The 20,466-nt window shown below is 58.0% G+C and overlaps 1 protein-coding gene across 3 annotated transcripts in view; it reads left to right on the top strand.

Annotated features, from left to right (window-relative positions):
• COL2A1 (collagen type II alpha 1 chain) overlaps positions 1-20,466 on the top strand; it is a 64,952-nt gene that overhangs the window by 26,902 nt on the left and 17,584 nt on the right. For all 3 annotated transcript variants that reach the window (XM_065419333.1, XM_065419331.1, XM_065419334.1), the window contains 22 exons: positions 215-259; positions 1,166-1,219; positions 3,289-3,387; positions 4,275-4,319; positions 4,570-4,668; positions 5,307-5,360; positions 6,629-6,736; positions 7,186-7,239; positions 8,042-8,140; positions 9,773-9,826; positions 10,685-10,783; positions 11,284-11,337; positions 11,983-12,036; positions 12,841-12,894; positions 13,534-13,587; positions 14,167-14,211; positions 15,114-15,212; positions 15,649-15,756; positions 16,490-16,543; positions 18,252-18,305; positions 19,781-19,834; positions 20,292-20,345. In XM_065419333.1, the coding sequence (XP_065275405.1) occupies positions 215-259; positions 1,166-1,219; positions 3,289-3,387; positions 4,275-4,319; positions 4,570-4,668; positions 5,307-5,360; positions 6,629-6,736; positions 7,186-7,239; positions 8,042-8,140; positions 9,773-9,826; positions 10,685-10,783; positions 11,284-11,337; positions 11,983-12,036; positions 12,841-12,894; positions 13,534-13,587; positions 14,167-14,211; positions 15,114-15,212; positions 15,649-15,756; positions 16,490-16,543; positions 18,252-18,305; positions 19,781-19,834; positions 20,292-20,345 (1,494 nt within the window). The remainder of the gene's footprint in view (positions 1-214; positions 260-1,165; positions 1,220-3,288; positions 3,388-4,274; positions 4,320-4,569; positions 4,669-5,306; positions 5,361-6,628; positions 6,737-7,185; positions 7,240-8,041; positions 8,141-9,772; positions 9,827-10,684; positions 10,784-11,283; positions 11,338-11,982; positions 12,037-12,840; positions 12,895-13,533; positions 13,588-14,166; positions 14,212-15,113; positions 15,213-15,648; positions 15,757-16,489; positions 16,544-18,251; positions 18,306-19,780; positions 19,835-20,291; positions 20,346-20,466) is intronic.

Raw genomic sequence — 20,466 nt, 5'->3', positions numbered from 1 at the left:
AAGAGCTGACTGTCTAAACAGAAAAAAGAAAAAATCAAGGGGAAATGACTGGCCCAAGGTCACTGGCAGAGGTGAGGACAAAAGCCGGGTCTCCTGAGTCCCAGTCTAGTGCATTACCCACTAGACCACACTGTCTTACCTGTTAGCTAGTCACGTGTCATGTCACTTATTAAGGAGGCTCTTTCTTTTGACTCCAGTTGCCTTGCTTCCACAGGGTGCTCGTGGCAACGACGGTCTCCCTGGCCCAGCCGGTCCCCCTGTAAGTACTTTGTTTTCTGTATATTATATCTTCTAAAATGACAGTCTTTGCACAGGAAGGTTTTGCTGAAAACTGTCTCATTGTGTGTGTTTTAGATGGTCGGAAATATTTTTTAAAATGGGCCCCGGCCCGTGTACCCTGGGCTCCCTCCACATCACATCCTAAGCTCAGGAGCACTAGTTCTTATTTATTGTTTGTATTGTGGTAGCACCTCTCAGCCCCAGCCCCGGCCCCAGGGCCCCGTTGTGCCAGGCACTGTACAAACACAGAACAAAACACCGGGGCCTGTCCCGAAGAGATCACCCGCCCCCAATAAGACAGAAAACATCACACACACGCACTCCCTCCAGCAATTGCCCACCCCTCTTCCCCCCAGCAGAGTACAGGAATTGGATGGTATCCCCTTAAATCCCCTCCAATGGTGCTCACCGTGTTCTGTGCGGGTCTCCAGCAATGTGAGCTGTACGATGAGAGCCCCCTGTGACAGTTCCCCCGCCAGGAGATAGTCACTAGTCTGCTGCACTTGTGCTGTTAAGGGGTAGGGACTGATTGCTGCTAGCTCTGGGCTGGTGCATACCCCATGTCTGGTACACTTCCCTTGGTAGTGCCCCTGCGAGGCCCACCTGTCTAGACCATGCAACTCAGCTGTCCTGAGTCCCTCTAGTGGCCTATACTCGTCCCCTGGAGCTCCCCCCGTCATGGGCCCTCTGGTTTAGATTTTAACCCTCTGGGGACCATGCGACACGCCCCACCCCTCCCGACCCAATAAGGAACCCTTTGTCTGTGCTTTTGTGGGCTTCAATCCACCCACCGTCCCCAAATGGCTGCATCCTGCCTGATCTTTGAATTTGGACTTTGCTGCTCTTCCTTGTGGGCCGACTCTAACTTCTGTTTCTCTCTGCCCAGGGACCCGTCGGCCCCTCCGGAGCTCCTGGATTCCCTGGCGGCCCAGGCTCTAAGGTAGGTGATGAGTCTCCGGCAGACACTTCTCACATAGCTGAGCGTGGAGCCGGCCAGAAATGCCCTCCCCGGGCATTTTTGCAAGCATCAGTGAAAATCCACTGAGCGCTTCAGTTCCTCCGCTCACCTCCAGCCTGACATGTATTTTCAGGGTCACCTGCTGGAGCAGTGAGCAAAGATGGGATAAGAAGGTGTGAGTGTGAAAGGAGAGAAAGAGAGAAAGAATGGGAGGAGAGTGAATGACAGAAAGAATGAATGAGAAAGAGAGAGAAAAGATGGGGGAAATGTCAGAAAGAAAGGAAGGAAGAGTGAGACGAGAGAAAGAATGGGCAAAGAAAGAGAAAAACAAAGAAAAAATGGAAGAGAAACTGAATGAAAAAGAAAGAATGAATGAGAAAAGAGACAAAGAAAAGGAGAGGAAAAAATGGAAAAAGAAGGAGAAAAAAAGGAAGAAGAAAGAGTGGGAAAGAGAGAGATAAGGAGAGGGAGCAGGGAGAAAGAGCAGAAGAAAAAACAGAGCGAGGGAGAGAAAAAGGGCAGGTGAGTCTAGGGAGTAAACAGGGCTGCCCCAGGGGCTCGACCCTGGAAAATGCTGAGCGCTCTGGCCCCAAACCCGCAGAACGCGCACTTTGCTTTAAGCACGTGCGGCAATCTCATGAACTCCAACAGGACCCATTCGCGGGTTTATAGTGCATCTTGTGTTTAATGGCTTTGCTGGCTCAGGATTGAGCCCCTGGTTAAACAAATAAAGAGTCAATAAAACCAAGCCCGGGGGCAAAGCATCCAGCTGAAAAATGACCACCCAGAGGGCCAGGACAATCTGAAAAGAGGCAGCCCCCGCCCTCCAGATTTCCCAATGCCACCTCCTTCCAGTCCAGGGGCACCCCCATAAGTCCTATCTCCTCCCCCCACATTTCCCAGCCTGGTGCTTTCTTTAATCAGATGCATGGGATATTTCCCTGGGACTCCCCCCTGCAGGAGTCTGGCTGGGAGGCATGTGGCATTTGGCTCCTGGCTGCTATTCTCACCCAGAGCTGGTTTCCCCAGTTACCAGACAGCACAGGGCACCACGGAGATGCAGTCACGGAGAGGCAGACAATGGCACTTCAGTAATAATCATCCTCATTATGAGCAGCAGCGCGGGATCGTCGGAGGAGATTGAAAGACATATGATCTCCCCCTCCCCGATGCAGCTGGGGGGCGGATGAGAGCAGAGAGCTGTGTTTGAAGTTTGTTTATTCAGCTCCGGGTCTTTTAATCCCAAGAGGAGAGAATTTATTGAAAAAAATCAATAAATCCCCAAGTAAAAGCAAAGCCGCGGCGGCGGGTTGGGACAGGGGCTAGTGCAGGCTCAAGGTATGTGTGGAGGGAGGCTGCGATTTTCCAAAATCTTAGCAATCTTTTCCAAAAACGTAGCAATTTTGGCTTCCTGGTGTGAGATCCCCTAAAGAGGCCTGGGCTTCCGAGGGTGGGTCCCTCAGCACTTGCTGGAAATCAGGCTTCTTGAACGGGGTCTCCCGTTGGGGTCCCCGAAATCACCAGCCACTTTGGAAAATCGTGGCCCCAAATCCTCCCAAAGAGACAGAGGAAAGACACTCATAAGTACTGGTGCTGGGAGGGGATTCCTTCCTGCATTGGCATCTCCTTAGAAAGGTTCACCCACACACACCGCCCCCTAGGCTGCTGTATCGTGAGTGACCGGAGACACTAGGCTGGGAAGTATATAGACACCCCACTGAGATCAGAGCCACACCGTGCCGGGCACTGCACAGACAGACCCTGCCCAGATGAGCTCACAGTCTGCGTAGACCGAGGGTGGGAGGGGAAACTGACTTGCACAGGGTCACGCAACCTGTCAGTGGCAGAGGTCAGGCATAGAGGCATCACCCACTAAGCCACGCTTCCTCTCCCGTTTACAGGCTGTTCCACTTTTTAACTGGACAGAGCATCTAGCCCCATCCACACGGAAGCCTCCCGGGCCAGGGTGGTTCAAACAGGATGGCATGTAGGCATTGCCTCTCCGCTGTGGGATTCTGTTTTCTTTATCCCTTTTCCTTTTCCCTTCGCAGGGGGAAGCTGGCCCCACTGGCGCTCGAGGCCCTGAGGGTGCCCAAGGCCCCAGAGGTGAATCTGGCACTCCCGGCTCCCCCGGACCTTCAGGGGCACCCGTAAGTAACTTGCCCCTTTCTGCCGCGGTAGAGGAGGGGCCTAGCCGGGGGGGCTCTTGTGCTTAATTGCCCCCAAGCCTTCAAGGGAGGTGAGGGCTATAATCACAGAGAAAGGAGAAAGCCCACCCAGGTGATGAGTTACCTGAAGAACCCCTGTCCCTCGGGAGCACAGGGTCCCCGCCCAGTTTAACGCCTCCAAACACGACCCCCTTCTGGTGTCGTATCTCTTCTCCTGCCCCAGGCAGCCAGCCTCATTCGGCCTCACGCCCACTCCCACTATGAGTGATACAGGGAGTATTAACTTCATTTTACCAGTGGGGAAACTGAGGCACACCAGACTTGACGGCCCAGATCTTCAAAGGTATTTAGGTCCCTAAGTCCCACCAGATCAAAGGGATTTAGGGGCCTAAATACCTTTGAGGATCTGGGCCTAGCTGACTGGCACGAGGTGACACAGGAAGAGCACAATCCACTAGGCCATCCTTCCTCCTCTGTTAGCATCCCTGATCTCTTCCCCCTGCATTGTGGCAGGAGTCACCCCTCCCACCATCAACCGTGCAATCTAGATCCAGCTTCCATTACCTGAACTGTCCCTCCAGGGCCTCAATATATATTTAACCCTGCCTTTCCCCTGCTGCAGCTGCAGCCTATCAGGGCTTGCTCTGCCCCCTCCAGCTGCTAGTCTGATTGACACCTGTCACTGCAAGCGTTAGCCTTAGTCACAGCCCTCTTAGCCTTTCCCCAGAGGGGACTTTGTTGAGTAATTCTCCCCCTGCTGAATTCCCTCCTGTTTTTTTGGTGGAAGCTACAACAGTTCCCCATAGGATCTCCCTGGCCCACTGGAAAGGGATTTGCTGGTCGCTCATTGATCTTCTCCTTGCTTCTAGGGTAACCCTGGAACTGACGGCATCCCTGGCGCTAAAGGATCAGCTGTGAGTAGGACTTGGCCTTGATGCCCAAGGGGAAGTGGGGAATTCAGTGGGGTGGACGGAGCAAAGGGGGGGCGGGTTTCGAGTCACCTTGGCCCAGCTCAGCGGGTACATCCGCCCCTGCCGTGGGAATTAATGCCGCATGGATGTGCTGAGCCGAGGGAGGTGGTGGATTCTCAGCTGCAGGGCGAGGGGACGGCCGGACCCTTTGCTTGTACCTCCTGACCGCCGCCTCCTCTGTGTCTGTCAACAGGGCGCTCCTGGAATTGCTGGTGCCCCCGGCTTCCCTGGGCCACGTGGGCCTCCTGGGCCTCAAGGTGCAACTGGGCCTCTGGGTCCCAAAGGTCAGACGGTAAGAACCTGGGGGAGCAGGTCTGTAGCAGGGGACGTGTTCGCAGAGCACAAAGAAATGCCGCGTCCCCCTTCTATACACCATAGCCTCCCCCCGGTGCCGACCCCTCCGACGCCATAGCCTCCCCCCGGTACCAACCCCCCGATGCCACAGCCTCCCCCCCTGTGCCGACCCCCTCCCCACGACGCCACAGCCTCCCACCCGGTGCTGACCCCCCTCCCCACAACACCACAGCCTCCCCCCGGTGCCAACTCCCCCGACGCCACAGCCTCTCCCTGGTGCTGCCCCCTCCACCCCCCCACGCCAGAACCTCCCCCCGGGCCACATTCTCGTCCCACTGCCACCTTCCCCTCTCACATACTGCAGATTCCACCTGCCAGACGCTGCACATGATGCCTCTTACCCTTCCCTTTGCCACAAATTCTGCCCTGGGCTGCTGTCCCAGGCCATGTGCCCCAAATCCCCCTCCCCCTGCCATGTGCCCTGGGGAAAGGGATCAGCGTACGCCATCGGATACTTCAGGGTGTGCAAACACCGCTCCCTTGGAAATCCACACCAGAGCGGCATTCACGGCCTGCGGAGATGTACCTGGACGGGCGTGTGGGACGATGAGTGACGAGCTCTCTCTTTCTCTGCAGGGAGACCCTGGCATTGCAGGCTTCAAAGGCGAACAAGGCCCCAAAGGTGAATCTGTGAGTATCCAGCAAACCAGCTCGAATGTGATCTATGGTCTGAAGAATTCCTATGATTTACAGTCACAGGCCATCCAGTGCGAACCCAGCGGTGGGCAGTTGTGCCCATGCAGATGCCCCTTAGACGTCACCCTCCAGCACACGCCCTGAGGGTCCTCGGGGCAGGACTCTCAGGCGCTGAGCACAGAATGACAACCTTCTCCTCCCAAGTCCTGAGCAGCATACGTCCTGAGCTAGTCTTGCCAGTAGACACCTAGTTAACATAGTGAGTGACAGATAGTGCCCCAAAGAACCGATGGCCTAACCAGTGCAGGAGGAAACAGAGAGGAAAGGTGTTACCTAAAGTCATCAGCGGAGCCTGGAACAGAATCCAAATCTCCAGTGCTCTGCACGGCCTCCCCAGGGTGTAGTTTGAATCCCATCCCTTGGCCGCGCTGGGGTAGCCCTCGTTTCTTCGTGCACCTGTTCCCTGCTTCACGGCACACTTGGCAGAAGAGAGAGTCTCTCCCGCAGTTAATGAGCCTTTTCCCCTAACTGGCCCCTTGGCTAGCAAGCCCTGCAGGGCCCTCTCACTGAGCTCACGGAAGGCAAACAATAGCCACCCTGTTGCCTTTGGCCTCTGCCTCCCAGAACTTCTCCGCTAGGCCAAGAACATTCTCTCACCACGCCATTAACCAGCCTGAATACAATGGGGCCAGATCCTCCGCTGGTGTAAATCAGCTCACCTCTGAGGAGCGACAGCTGATTTACACCAGCACAGGATCTGGCCCACCCATGCAGGACCCGTGTGCTGAGGGGCTGTCACAAACAGTTCAGAACTGCGTTGTGCCCGTTTACATCTCCCAGAGGGGGACAATGGCCTGAGGGCTGGATCTGGCCAGGGTTCCTTCTACGTTGCTATTATTAAACAACTCTGAGAGGCTCTGTCTGAGATCACGGCCTCACGGCGCTAGGGGCTGTATAGGCAGTCCCTGCCCTGGGGGAGCTTGCAGTCAAAATGACCCAGACAGAGGTTAGTGGAGGAAATGGATGCAACTTGCCCAAAGTCACACAGCAGAGCTGGGAATAGAACCCTGGTCGCTTGGTTCCAAGGGCCAGACCCTACCCACTAGACCACGCTGCCTGCGTGCAAGGCACATGCCTCAGCTGGTAGGTGATAGAGGCCATGTACCTCAGTGGCTGGCACAGGAAGGCCCCTCGCACTGTCCTAGGCTGCGGGCGAGAGGACGGGGAAGCCTAATGCATGCTCTCCTTGTGTCCCCCCACAGGGCCCCGCAGGGCCACAGGGAGCACCCGGCCCAGCTGGCGAAGAAGGCAAGAGAGGTGGCCGTGGTGAGCCCGGTGCTGCTGGGCCTGTCGGACCCCCTGGAGAGAGAGTAAGTGCCGTCAGCATCATGCTTCCACGCTGGCGGCATCACCATGCTTGGCAGCCTGGCACGGGACAGAAAGCTGGTGATAGCCACCTCGGCATGAGCCCTGGAATACATGGGGCAACGGCCCCGGTGGCAGGATCCCGGGGAGCCAGGGTGTAAAGGCCACCCGGGGGTGAGCTGCAGGATCGGCAGCCCCGTGATGTGAGCCCATCATGGTGCAAGTCCCCGGCATTCATGGCGTGTCCGCCATGTGGGACTCGCAGTGTAACGCCCACCCCAGGGCGAGCCCTGGACTCCCAATTCAGAGTGAGCTCAGCTACAGGTGTGTGGCTTGGGGTGGGGACTGCTGAGATCATCCATCTCCTTGGCCAGTACAGTGCCGGGAAACTAGTGGAGGGAGTGTAGTGGTACCTAATACCGTGATGCCACCCTTGTCGTCTCCTCCTTCCTAGGGCTCTCCTGGAAACCGCGGCTTCCCAGGTCAGGATGGTCTCGCTGGGCCCAAGGTGAGTGAAACCACTGCCCCTGTTCCGTGAGCGGACCATGGGGGTAGCAAATGATCTAGGGGGCGCCTGCCATAGACTCAGCCTAGGCATCTTACTGTCCTGGGAGAGGCTGGACAAAAAAGGCACCTGGGTGGAATTTATTGGCAGAGGACCATCCCCTGCCCTGGGGTCTGATGCAATCCACCCAGGAGGAGGGCCACTCAACCATCTGCATGACTTCTCGGCTCAGCTCGGCAACATCTGCCCCCAGAACCGTTCCTGAGCAAAAATAAGGTGACCCTAATATAAGGCACTGGGCTCTGTCCGGAGAGAGCCAATTTCCTGCCCTCTCTCAGCTCCCAGCTGTGGTTTATATATGTCCCTTCTTTCCCAGCATGCCTTGCCCCCAGGTGGGATTGCCACAGGGCTGCCCCGGTGGACTCCATTTCCCAGCCTGCCCTGCTCTCCTGGTTCTGAAGTAGAGGCTGAGAGGAGAGGGGGTTGGAGACTACAGGGACAGCATGAGATCAGTCCATTGCCCATGTCTCCTGTCTCCCAAGTACCTTTCGAGGCTGGATTGGGCTGGCTCAGAGGAGTTCCCACCCCAGTCCTTAAAGAGCCGGTGCACCTTTTTACAGGGATCAACCCAACGCTCAGCAGCCTTAGTCACGTTGATTTCAGCGTGAGCCAGATTGGGGCCCTTAGCGATGACACGTCAGCCTTGCCTGTCCCTAGCCAGACTGGTTGTGGTGCATCCTCCTGCCCCTGGTTGCCCCCTAGAACTGGGTTGGCTAATGTGCATGTCTTCCTTATCCCCGGACAGGGTGCCCCTGGCGAGCGTGGTCCCGCTGGCCTTGGGGGGCCTAAAGGAGCCACTGGTGATCCTGGACGTCCCGGAGAACCCGGCCTGCCCGGCGCTAGGGTGAGAATGAAGGGGCGATGGCATCAGCTCCCAGCCAAGCTTGGCCTTGACAACTGGGACTGAAAGGGTTAAGATGTTTAGAGCAAGCAACGTTTTTTGGGGTGGGGGGGCAGAAATGGAACCCCAACTTCCCATGCATCTCTCATGCCTCCAGAGAATCCAAGGCATCTCTCTGCTAGTGACCCACCCACAGGGCTGGCATGCGGTGCTGCAAAGAACGCCAGCTGTTCGCCCTTCAGCCAGAGTCTAAGCAGGAGCCGGCACGTGGGTACCAGTGAGGGGAAGCACTGGCTGTCAATGGGCCTGAATAAGACTTTGGGTGGGGGGGATGTCGAGAGCTGGGTTTCGGTGCCGGCCCCCTGCCCCTTGCCACGTTTCCCAGCGTTGGGTATTGCAGGTATTGTCAAAACCAGGAGGAGCCTATCACGGAAATCCCAGAGCTTTGGATGGACCTTTTCCCTTTGCTAGCCAGCGGTTTATCACCGATATCCCATCTTCTGCACTTGTAGCTTTCCCGAGGCACCAGCAGGGGACACCAACCACAGCAGCCTGGGTGTCGCTGGGGCGCACTCCCCTTCTGAGCCTTGGGCGGGTGGTAATAAGGGAATGTGCAGCCCTGCAGCCCAGCGATAGGGGGCGCTCAAACCGTGCTGAGCCCTCCCTGCCTGACTCCAGTGTAACTGGCTGCTGCTGGAGTCTCCTGGCTGGTGACGCGACCCCGTGAGGCTGAACCATATAGGGGCAGATCCTCGGAAGGACACCGAATACTGTATTCAAAGCATCCAGCCCCGACGAGGAATTCCCACTCCCCATTGAGAATCACACGCCGCCCCTCCCCCGCAGTGAGAATAATTCCCGCGCCTGGGCTCCGCTAGGCATGACAAAGGCTCCCTTCTTTTTCTTTGAACTCCAGTAGAACCCAGAGGCCCTAATAGATCGGGGCCCCGTGGTGCCAGGCGCTGCACAGACACACAGTGAGAGACAGTCCCTGCCCCAGCTGAGATCAGGGCCCCATGGTGCCAGGCGCTGCACAGACACACAGTGAGAGACGGTCTCTGTCCCAGCTGAGATCGGGGCCCCATGGTGCCAGGCGCTGCACAGACACACAGCGAGAGACGGTCCCTGCCCCAGCTGAGATCGGGGCCCCATGGTGCCAGGCGCTGCACAGACACACAGCGAGAGACAGTCCCTGCCCCAGCAGAGATCGGGGCCCCATGGTGCCAGGCGCTGCACAGACACACAGTGAGAGACGGTCTCTGTCCCAGCTGAGATCGGGGCCCCGTGGTGCCAGGCGCTGCACAGACACACAGCGAGAGACGGTCCCTGCCCCAGCTGAGATCGGGGCCCCATGGTGCCAGGCACTGCACAGACACACAGCGAGAGACGGTCCCTGTCCCAGCTGAGATCGGGGCCCCATGGTGCCAGGCGCTGCACAGACACACAATGAGAGACGGTCTCTGTCCCAGCTGAGATCAGGGCCCTGTTGTGTAGGGTGCAGCAGAGGTATCCCCTCCTCCAAAGACACGGGAAACTGCCCAGCTGTTTCAATGTCCCCTGAGTGCCAGCACAGAGCAGAGGTAGAGCAGAGACCCACGGGAAAGTCCTAACTCCGTGCCTCCTTCTTTCCACCAGGGTCTCACTGGGCGCCCGGGCGATGCTGGTCCTCAAGGCAAAGTCGGTCCGACTGTAAGTGAGATGCTTCTTCCTTCCTGGGTTGGGCTCTGAGGGGCACTCAATTAACGGGGAGCTGAGTTTGGGGAAGGGGATAGGAGGTGGCTTCTGAGTTTGGGGAGGTCCTAGGTGGGCTCTACGTTTTTGGGTGTATATATTGGACATTGGGGGTATTGGGTGAGTGTTGAGATTTGGGGAGTACTGGGTGGGGGCTGAAATTTGGGGGGATATTTGGAAGGCACGGACATTTGGGGGTAGTGGGTGGGGGCTGTGATTTGGGGTACATTAGAGAGTGGCTATGATTTGGGGGGATATTGGGTAGGCATTGAGATTTGGTAGGGGATCTTGGGTGGGTGCTGTGTTTGGGGGTGCTGGGTGGGGGCTGTGATTGGGGAGGGGATATTGGGTGGGTGCTGTGCTTTGGGGGTGCTGGGTGGGGGCTATGATTGGGGAGGGGATATTGGGTGGGTGCTGTGCTTTGGGGGTGCTGGGTGGGGGCTATGATTGGGGAGGGGATATTGGGTGGGTGCTGTGCTTTGCGGGTGCTGGGTGGGGGTTGTGATTGGGGTGGGGATATTGGGTGTTACAGGGAGTGTGGCTGAGTGGTGGGTGATCATGGGACTTTCCAAATGCCCCCTGGCAGTGTGCTCCCCTCCTGGGACGGGCAGGGTCTCGTAGCGCAGAAAACAGAACAGCCTCAACTCAGCGCTTTGCCAGGGGGGAACAAAGCCCCCAGTCCTTGGCACCGTTGGCGCCTGTGCCAACAGTTGATGAGACCTAAGCTGCAGGTTCTTAGAGACTGCATGCGGGGGCTGCTCAGAGCGCAAGAGGGAGATCGTCTGCTAACGTGCTAACCTCTGTGCCTCCCTGCAGGGTACCGCTGGTGAGGACGGTCGCCCGGGTCCACCGGGCCCCCAAGGTGCTCGCGGGCAGCCTGGCGTCATGGGTTTCCCAGGGCCAAAAGGTGCTAACGTAAGTACACGTTCCTGAAGTGGGACCCCACCCCCATGTCCCCTTCCTGCCAGACAGCGTGGGCCAAGGGACAGCACCAGTGAAGCCGCGGGGGATGGAGACTCTTGCAGTGGCAAAGGGCACCTCTGCAGTCCATCTCTCCAGTCCATATACACATGTACAGTCCTGGGCCATGGGCAGCTTGTTGTGAGCTTCGCCACTGAGTCAGGCATCGGGCAAAGGAGGGATGAGAGGCCCAAAGCAAAGGACCCTGGGAAATGCCCCAGTTGGCGCCAACATGTCCAGGTGCCCCGTGGAGCTGCCGTTTCTTCAGATCAGCCGGAGCGGAGCTAGGACTGGGCTAGCCCCAGCTCCATGGACCCCATTTGTATCACTCCCGGTGATGTCAGCCTGGGCACCTGCTGCAGAGAAGCGGGGACTGGCTAGCGGAGGTGACCCCGAGCCTGTTCTGGTGACATCGGGGCCTCGTTCATCGCGCCGTGTGTTCTCTTTCCTTCTAGGGCGAGGCTGGTAAAGCTGGAGAGAAAGGATTGCCCGGCGCCCCTGGTCTGAGAGTAAGTGGGTTTATCTTCCCCTCCCCTACAACAAAGGCTGACACCCCCAGCCCCTCCCTGCAGGTAGCCACGCCCAGAATCAGACTCCGGCCAGTCCATTTCCCAGGAGGCAGGGCAGGATTGCTTCCCTTTGCACCTTTAATGTGGGGTGCTCCAGTCTAGCTTCAAATATCCCCCACCACAGGGTTCCCCGCACTGCTCCTGGGAGAGTCCCTCCCCGTTCTGCCCCTGGCTGGCAGAGATCTTCTTTGAGGAGGGTCACTTAATCAATGTCTGACAAAGGCAGCGTTGGGAGCCCCATCGTACAGATGGAAACAGGGCCGGATAGATTACGTGACTCAGCCGGGCCAAGCCAGGACTTGAACTCAGCACCTTCCTCTCTCAAGGAGCGGCGTTCTGATTTTTTTCGAATTCAGTGGGTGCACCACAAAGCCCTAGTGATACGGGGTCAAGGTGAGAGCCCAGCTGGATGGACAGACAGAAGGATAAATGGACAGATAGATGGAGAAATCTACTGCTGCCTAATCCGTTGCAACAGGAGCAGAGAAAGATTGCGAAGTCCCAGGAGGGAATTTTAAAAGCACAACAGTCTGGTAGCTAAAAAGGGTCACTGATCGATGTCCTGGGGGTTTCTTTTCTCTCTAGGGTCTTCCTGGCAAAGATGGTGAGACAGGAGCTTCCGGCCCCCCTGGACCTGCCGTGAGTATTTGCTGCTTCCTCGTTTATATAGACGTCAGCGTGAGGAATGTGGGGGGGGAGGGGAGGGTAGAAGGAAATCAGCGAGGCCGGTCTCTAGCCACAATACAGAGATGGACCCATAGGCCTGCTGGTCACAGAGACTGAGATTTCTTTCCTATAGAGCAACCCGGACTGGGAGACCCCATTACACTAGATTGGGGGATCTGTCCCTTTCCCAGTTCCAAGCTGGGAGACCCTGCCCCTTGCCCAGTTACCCCAGACTGGGGGATCCTGCTCCTTTACCAGACTGGAGGATCCTTTTCCAGGTTACCCACACTGGGACCCTATACCACACCTGGTCAGTGAGTTGTCAGTCCGCACTTCACCTAATAAATAACAGGGTGGATGGATGCTTAGTGGAATTTGGTTGCAATGTAGAACCCACATGTGGCCACCAGAGGGCGCTCTGGGTTTAAATTTTTTTTGGCCAGAACCTGGCTGCTCTAACATAGGGGAGCCTGGTTTAGAGAACAAATCAAATCAAAACAAACCAGGTCACAGATATCCAACTTCAAGGGCTAACACACAGGGTGGGTGCCCTGGATTGGCTGGGGATTGGTCCTGCTTTGAGCAGGGGGTTGGACTAGATGACCTCCTGAGGTCCCTTCCAACCCTGATATTCTAAGATTCTATGGATGATGTGTCCTGTCCCATCACGGGCACCGTAGCCCTGTCCTATCGCAGGTGTCATCTCCCCATTGGGCCCTAAATCTGGGGTTGGGACTGGGTGTAGTTTACGCTCACAGTTCTCCCTTCCTTCTGCAGGGGCCTGCTGGCGAGAGGGGTGAACAGGGCTCGCCAGGTCCTTCTGGCTTCCAGGTGAGTAGGAGCGACGCCTTTTAACCCTTTTGCATTGTGGGGTCGGGGCAGTCCTGTAAATACCTGTCCCCCAGCTCCATCCCCAGGAGCTCTGGCCTGCTCGGTGTATCTCCGTTGGAGGCTGTAGCCACATCCATCAGCCCTAGTGCCAGCAGGCTGGCTGCTTCCAGGAGCCGATGTCACACGTGCCAGATCCGGAATCCCAGCTGGGCCTTTTGTCACCCAACACGTGCTCTGAACATGCCCCTCACAGCCCAGAGACTGAGGATGTGTCTGCACTGCACACTAAGCCTGGGCTGGGACTCAGGTTTGAGTCCAAGCCCCCCTTCCGTCTACACACAAATCAGTCCGACTCAGGGCAGCAAGCACCCGGATCCTAGGACCCTGCTCGGGGGGGTGGGTCAGAGCCCAAGTCCTGCTGTGAATTCAGACCCTGTCATTTTGCAGTGTGAATGCAGCTCAAGTCACAGACCCGAGTCAGAAGGTCTCCATAGCGTGGACGCGTTAGCATGGCTCTGAGACCCGGCCCCAGCAACTGCAAACCCAGGTTTACAGTGCAAGTCCACAAGCCCGGGGCCCACAGTGTGGACATGAGACACCTACGGTCATGGCTAACCTCTCTGCACTGCTTCCTTTCAGGGACTTCCCGGCCCCCCAGGTCCTCCAGGCGAAGGTGGCAAGCCAGGAGATCAGGTGAGTTCAGACCCCATCCCGGAGCCTCCTTAGCGCCTCACTGCAGGCCATGAACACAGCTGCCATGCGAGCTGGCAACAGAGTCCCCTTTGCAAGGTTTAGCCCGGGGGCCCCGGGGGCCGGCGCTGGGTCAGGGAGGTTCAGCCCACCTGGCTCAAGCCACCATGCGGGGAAAAGCCTGAGTCACTGAAGAAGCCTGATGGTCACTAAACTTGGGGCTCTGTCAGACTCTGTGTGCCCCCCTCCCGCAGCCACCCCGATCTAGGGTTTCCTGGGCCACCTCGGGAGCGAGACAGCGTGTGCGGTGCACCAGGCCCAGACCGGTCCCCTCGCACCGTCCGAAAGCTGCTAGTCGGAAACAACCATCGCTCGCCCGTTGCTGCCGATTTGCACATCCGCCCGGTCCGAATCAAATGGCAGCCAGACTTGGCCCTACCGCAACTGGGGACAGCGGGCCCTGCTGTGGGTCTGTTCCCTAGCCCCATCTTCTCTCTGCACGGAGTGGTGCGTCTCTGGCTAGGGAAGGAGCTCTCTTGTCTCGGCGTGTAACTGCCTTCTCCCCCTTCTTGCTCTCCGTAGGGCGTCCCCGGCGAAGCTGGCACCCCAGGCCTCGTGGGTCCCCGAGTAAGTACTATTCGTCCTCCAGGTCGCAGAGCGGGAAGCTCAGCAGCCGGGTTATGGTTATTTATTAGGTGTGTTACGGCTGCGCCTAGGAGTCCGTCCTAGACCAGGAGCCCATCGCGCTAGGTGCTGTACGGTATTTATTAGATATATTACGGTAGTGCCCTGGAGCCCTTGTCATGAATCGGGACCCTGTTGTGCTAGGTGCTGTACATTATTATTGCTACGTATTCTATGTATTATGGTATCACTTAGTAGCCTTAGTCATGGACCAGGGCCTCATGGTGCTCAGTGCTGTACATTAGTTATTAGGTGTATTACGGTAGTGCCCAGGAACCCTAGTCATGGAACAGGGCTGCATGGTGCTAGGTGCTGCACATTAGTTAGGTGTATTACGGTAGTGCCCAGGAGCCCTAGTCATGGACCAGGAGCCCATCACGCTAGGTGCTGTACAAACCCAGAACAAGAAGACTGTGCTGTTGTTCTTGGCTGTGTATCTGCTGGTCATGGTCTCAGCACCTGTTGCATCTCCGCTAACATTGCCCCTGAGCACCCCCCGCACCACTAACCACCCCCTCCAGGGCACTGGCAGCAACTTGTCAAAAGCCACCTTTCAGTTTTGGCCCCTCCACTTTTGGGTGCCCTGTTTAACCACCCCGCCCCCCCGCCCCGGTATTTCTACAGCATCTTCCAGGCGATCCCCAAGCATCTAACAGGCAGCCGCTAGGGAACATTCACCCAGCGCTGATACGCAGCCACGTCTGAGGTGGAGCGCGGCAGCCACCCACCGCAGCAGGGCAGCCCCAAGCGACCCTGTTGCAATGATAAAACCGCCTGGGCCCTTTAATTGTCCTGGCCAATCCCCAGCTGTGACCTCTCCCTAACAGTGTCTCTTTCCACGCCAGGGTGAACGTGGCTTCCCGGGTGAACGTGGCTCTCCAGGTTCACAAGGTCTGCAGGGCGCTCGAGGGCTCCCCGGAACTCCTGGTACCGACGGACCCAAGGTAGGTTCCCTTTGTCTCTCTCTAGTAGCTGGAGCATGGAAAAGGATTCGGTCCTTGCTGCTGCATCCGGGGTAAGAGAGCCGGTCCTTTAGCTCTGGCATGCGAGGTTCAGGCTTTCTGCTCTAGAGGGCCACGGTTCAAGCCCCACCCGGGGTGGCATCGTACCGATCGCCAGGCTGAGCCATTGCCCTGGGAGGGGGGCAGGAAAACTGACCTTAGCAGCTGCAGGCTTTGTGGGCATCATGGTTAAAAAGGCCCCAAAGGGCTGGGCCCCAGAAGCATCCGGTCTGTCCGTTGGGAGAACGTTCCACCAGGGCAGAGCAAGTCAGGCTGACTTGATTGCTATCCTAGTGCAGCTCAGTGCACGGGAAGTAGGCGTGGCCAATCCTGCCCCGTCTGCATCACCCAGTGACCTCGCTGTGTTCCTCCGTTCTAGGGTGCGACTGGTCCATCCGGCCCTACTGGTGCCCAAGGTCCCCCCGGTCTGCAGGGGATGCCTGGTGAGAGGGGAGCAGCTGGTATTTCCGGACCAAAGGGAGACAGGGTAAGTTGCGCCTTCCCCTGGACTTCAGGGGTCAGGCATTGCACAGGGCAGACAGGTGCACACGCAGGGCTGGATTCCACGTAATGATTTCAATGTGGTGATGCTGATTTATAGACGCTGGGAGCTGGCCCCATTGACTTCAGTGGAGCTACGGGATCTCGCCACGTTCCTGCAAAGAAGGGGCCAGCTGGGGGGATATGGGAAGGGGAACCTGCCCGGCACTGAATATATTTGGCCTTGGGGATGTCGACCTTAATGCAGAGAGTTCAGACCCATGGGCTGGAGGACACAAGATCAGCTGCTTCCATCAGAGCTTTGGAAGCTCTAAGCAATTTCTGGCCATTGCAGGGGCATTGGTGCCACCTACCCCCAACCTGTGGCATGCAATAGCTGGGTCCCCTGTGGGCTGTGATACCTGGGTCTACTTTCGGTTGTTGGGTGCCGGATGCTATGGGTGGCCTGTAACACGCGGGAGATCAGGCTAGATGATCTGTGGTCCCTGACTCTAAGCATTTCTATCCCCTGCAGCAGATGAAAGACCATCTGCCAATCAAGCACTCCAAGCCCCCATTGGTTCTTGATCTATCTCTGGGATCCCTTGGATCCTGGGATCTCTTTGCTGCCCTCTCTGAGCTGATGGGGTGGGGGAGGGGCTCATGGTCCATGGTTGCCCTGGGATGGTTCAGTGGTACTGGCGGCTGGGCGGTAACTTCTCTCTGATCTCCTCCCACAGGGTGATATCGGTGAGAAAGGCCCAGAAGGCGCTCCCGGCAAGGACGGCGGAAGAGTAAGTAGAGGGGAAGGCATCACTTGCTCAGATTGTCACGGGGACTGAGTTAACATGCAACATCCCAGCCGTCTGCCTGTCTAGCTACACGAGCAGCTGACACTGGGGACACATGATGGAGGGTAGCATAAAGGTCAGGCAGAGAGCTGCGACTGCGCGGAGACCAGGCAGAGCACTACAGCAGTCAGGGAACAAGCTGTCATGGTGTAGCCGCCAGAAAGCCCTACTGGTCAGGCAGAGTAGCAGCAGTGTAGAAATTGTCAGGGAGCTGTAGCAGTCAGGTAGAGTTGTAGCAGTGTTGCAGGGAGGCAGGCAGTAGCCGGGTAGCAGGCAGAGAGCTGTAGCAGTCACACAGAGCTGTAGCAGTGTAGGAGTCAGGCTGTAGTAGCATAGCTGGCAGAGAGCTGTAGCTGGGTAGCAGTCAGGCAGAGCTGTAGCCACATAGCACGCAGAGAGCTGGAGCAGTGTAGGAGTCAGGCGGTAGCAGTCAAGCAGAGCTGTAGTCACATAGCACGCAGAGAGCTGGAGCAGTGTAGGAGTCAGGCTGTAGCAGTCAAGCAGAGCTGTAGTCACATAGCACGCAGAGAGCTGGAGCAGTGTAGGAGTCAGGCTGTAGCAGTCAGGCGGAGCTGTAGCCACATAGCACGCAGAGAGCTGGAGCAGTGTAGGAGTCAGGCTGTAGTAGCATAGCTGGCAGAGAGCTGTAGCTGGGTAGCAGTCAAGCAGAGCTGTAGTCACATAGCACGCAGAGAGCTGGAGCAGTGTAGGAGTCAGGGTGTAGCAGTCAAGCAGAGCTGTAGTCACATAGCACGCAGAGAGCTGGAGCAGTGTAGGAGTCAGGCTGTAGCAGTCAGGCGGAGCTGTAGTCACATAGCACGCAGAGAGCTGGAGCAGTGTAGGAGTCAGGGTGTAGCAGTCAAGCAGAGCTGTAGTCACATAGCACGCAGAGAGCTGGAGCAGTGTAGGAGTCAGGCTGTAGCAGTCAAGCAGAGCTGTAGTCACATAGCACGCAGAGAGCTGGAGCAGTGTAGGAGTCAGGCTGTAGCAGTCAGGCGGAGCTGTAGTCACATAGCACGCAGAGAGCTGGAGCAGTGTAGGAGTCAGGCTGTAGCAGTCAGGCGGAGCTGTAGTCACATAGCACGCAGAGAGCTGGAGCAGTGTAGGAGTCAGGCTGTAGCAGTCAAGCAGAGCTGTAGTCACATAGCACGCAGAGAGCTGGAGCAGTGTAGGAGTCAGGCTGTAGCAGTCAGGCGGAGCTGTAGCCACATAGCAAGCAGAGAGCTGGAGCACTTTAGGAGTCAGGCGGTAGCAGTCAGGCAGAGCTGTAGCTGCAGACAGGCTGGAGCAGCATAGCAGGCAGAGAGCTGTAGCAGGGTAGGAGTTAGGCTGTAGCCATGTATCAGCCTAGCACAGTTGTAGCTGCATAGCTGTCAGGCAGAGCTGTAGCTGGGTAGCATTCAGGCTGTAGTGGTGTTTTCCAGGCTGTAGCAGGCAGAGGGTTGTTATTACTCCCTTGCTGGTTTAAAACCGATCCCCGGGGTTCTGAGGCGTGGAGCTCGGTGCTGCAGAGAAGCCGACGAACCCAGAAGGTCTGGGCTCAGTCTCTGACACTAACCCAGCCCCACACTGGGCTCTGCCCGGCACACACAGGCAGCAGCTGCTCTTCACTGCCATCTGCTCACCCTCCTCTCCCTCTTCCCTCCCCCAGGGTTTGACAGGTCCGATCGGTCCCCCTGGCCCTTCTGGCCCCAACGGCGAGAAGGTAAGAACCCAGGAACTCTGCATGACGCCTGGCTGTGGGCAGTGGGGCTCAGTGAAATGGGGGGAGGGGTCAAGAGCAACATTCACAGCTCAGACCCCATGGATTTCCCAGCCTCTCAGTGTCTGTGCTCCTCAGTGACTCCCTCCAGGTGTACATAGATCAGGCCACCGGATCCAGAGATACTGCAAGAGCCATGACCCAGCAGGGAGGGTCACTGGGCTGTGGGAGGGGCCTTGGCATGTGGGCGGGGCTTCAGGGCACAAGCCGAGCCAGTGCCATGTAGGGTTGCCAGGCATCTGGTTTTCGACTAGAACGCCTGGTTGAAAAGGGAGCCTGGCGGCTCCGGTCAGCGGCGCAGTGGGGCAGGCAGGTTCCCGTCCCTACCTGGCTCCATGCGGCTCCCAGAAATGGCAATGTGTCCCTGTGGCCCCTAGGCAGAGGCGTGGCCAGGTGGCTCCACGCGCTGCCCCCACCCCAAGCACCGGCTCCGCAGCTTCCATTGGCCAGGAAGCGCGGCCATTGGGAGTTGCAGAGGTGGTGCCTGCGGGCAGGGGCAGCGCGCAGAGCGGCCTGGTGCCTTCGTCTAGGAGCTAGACATGCTGGCTGCTTCCGGGAGCCACCTGAGGTAAGTGCCGCCTGGAGCCCACACTCCGAACCCCTCGGCCCCACCCCCCAGCCTAGAGCCACCTCCTGCATGTGAAAGCCCTCATCCCCAGCCCCACCCCAGAGCCCGCACCCCCAGGCGGAGCTGTCACCCCACCTCACTTCCCCCTGCAGCCCAACCCCTTGGCCCTAGCCCTGAGCCCCCTCCTGCACCCCAACCCCCTCATCCTGGCCCCATCCCAGAACCCCTGCACCCCCAGCTGGAGCCCTCACCCCCCCCACACCGCAACCCCCTGCCTCACCCCTGAGCCCCCTCCCACACCCCAAACCCCTCATCCCTGGCCCCACCCCAGAGCCCACACCCCCAGCCGAAGCCCTCACCCCTCTCGCACCCCAACCCCCTGCCCGAGCCCGGCGAAAGTGAGCCTGTGTGGGGGAAAGTGAGCGATGGGGGGAGGGAGTGAGCGGGAGGCGGGGCCTTGGAGAAGGGGCGGGGCAAGTGTGTTCGGTTTTCTGCAATCAGAAATATGGCAACCCTGGTGCCGTGGGGAGAACTTTGTGCTGGGGGGTGGGGTGGGGGAGTCCTCAGGTTGGAGTGTGGGAGGGATATGGGGGAACGGGTGACCGGAGGGGGCTGGGGGAGTGGCTTTGGGAGCATGGGCGTGTCTTGGAGCTGGAGGAGGGGCTTGAGAGGAAGCTCAGGCTGTGGGTGGAGCTTGAGATCTGGGCAGGGCTTTGGGGTCTGGAAAGACCATAGGGAGGGGAGTGGGCTGTGGAAGCAGGAGGGGCAGAATCCCAGGTTATCTACAGCCTCTGGCCAGCCATATCTCTCCGACTGCTCTCACATCTCCTCCTTCTTTCTCCCTGTCTAGGGTGAATCGGGTCCCCCAGGCCCATCTGGTGCTGCCGGTGCCCGCGGCGCCCCGGTAAGTGTGATGCCAACAACCCTAGGTCCCCAGACCTTGATTCACACAATGGGTCTGAGCCCCTTGGGGGGGGGGGTCTGTGCCCCTCAATTCAGAGACCACCCCCGGGGAATTCACCAGCTTCCCCATTCTTGCCAACATTGCTCTGATTGATGGGGATAGCCGCCAGAGACCCCGACCATTATGCTAGGCCGGGGGGGTCGTGACCCCAGTGCGTGGGGCTCACAAACAGGTGTCAAGAGGTCAAGACCACCCTACTACATAGGGGTGGGGTCCCAGCTGGATGGGAGAGGCTCCTGGGGGGGTGTTCCCAGATGGACAAGGTTGAGAACCATGGTGCTAGGTGCTATACAGACATGGAAGCACAAAGATGCCTCCTGCCCCGTAGAGCTTGCTGTCCAGGTTGGGGTGTTTCCTGCCCGGGCCCCCTATTTAACCCCAGTCCTTTCCCTTTCAGGGTGACCGTGGCGAGCCTGGAGCCCCCGGCCCTGCTGGATTTGCTGGACCTCCCGTGAGTACAGCCGTGTTTGCTGATCCTTGTTGTCCAGGTTCCCTCTCTATCCCGCCCCTCGATATCCATGTTCCGTAGTGATGACGGTGCCACATGCACGGCACCGGGCACCCGTCTCGCG

Source organism: Emys orbicularis, chromosome 19 (genome assembly GCF_028017835.1).
Source record: "Emys orbicularis isolate rEmyOrb1 chromosome 19, rEmyOrb1.hap1, whole genome shotgun sequence".
NCBI classification, from domain to species: Eukaryota; Metazoa; Chordata; order Testudines; family Emydidae; genus Emys; species Emys orbicularis.
The sequence above is the reverse complement of the archived record's forward strand: the minus strand, read 5'-3'. Positions and strand labels throughout refer to the sequence as shown.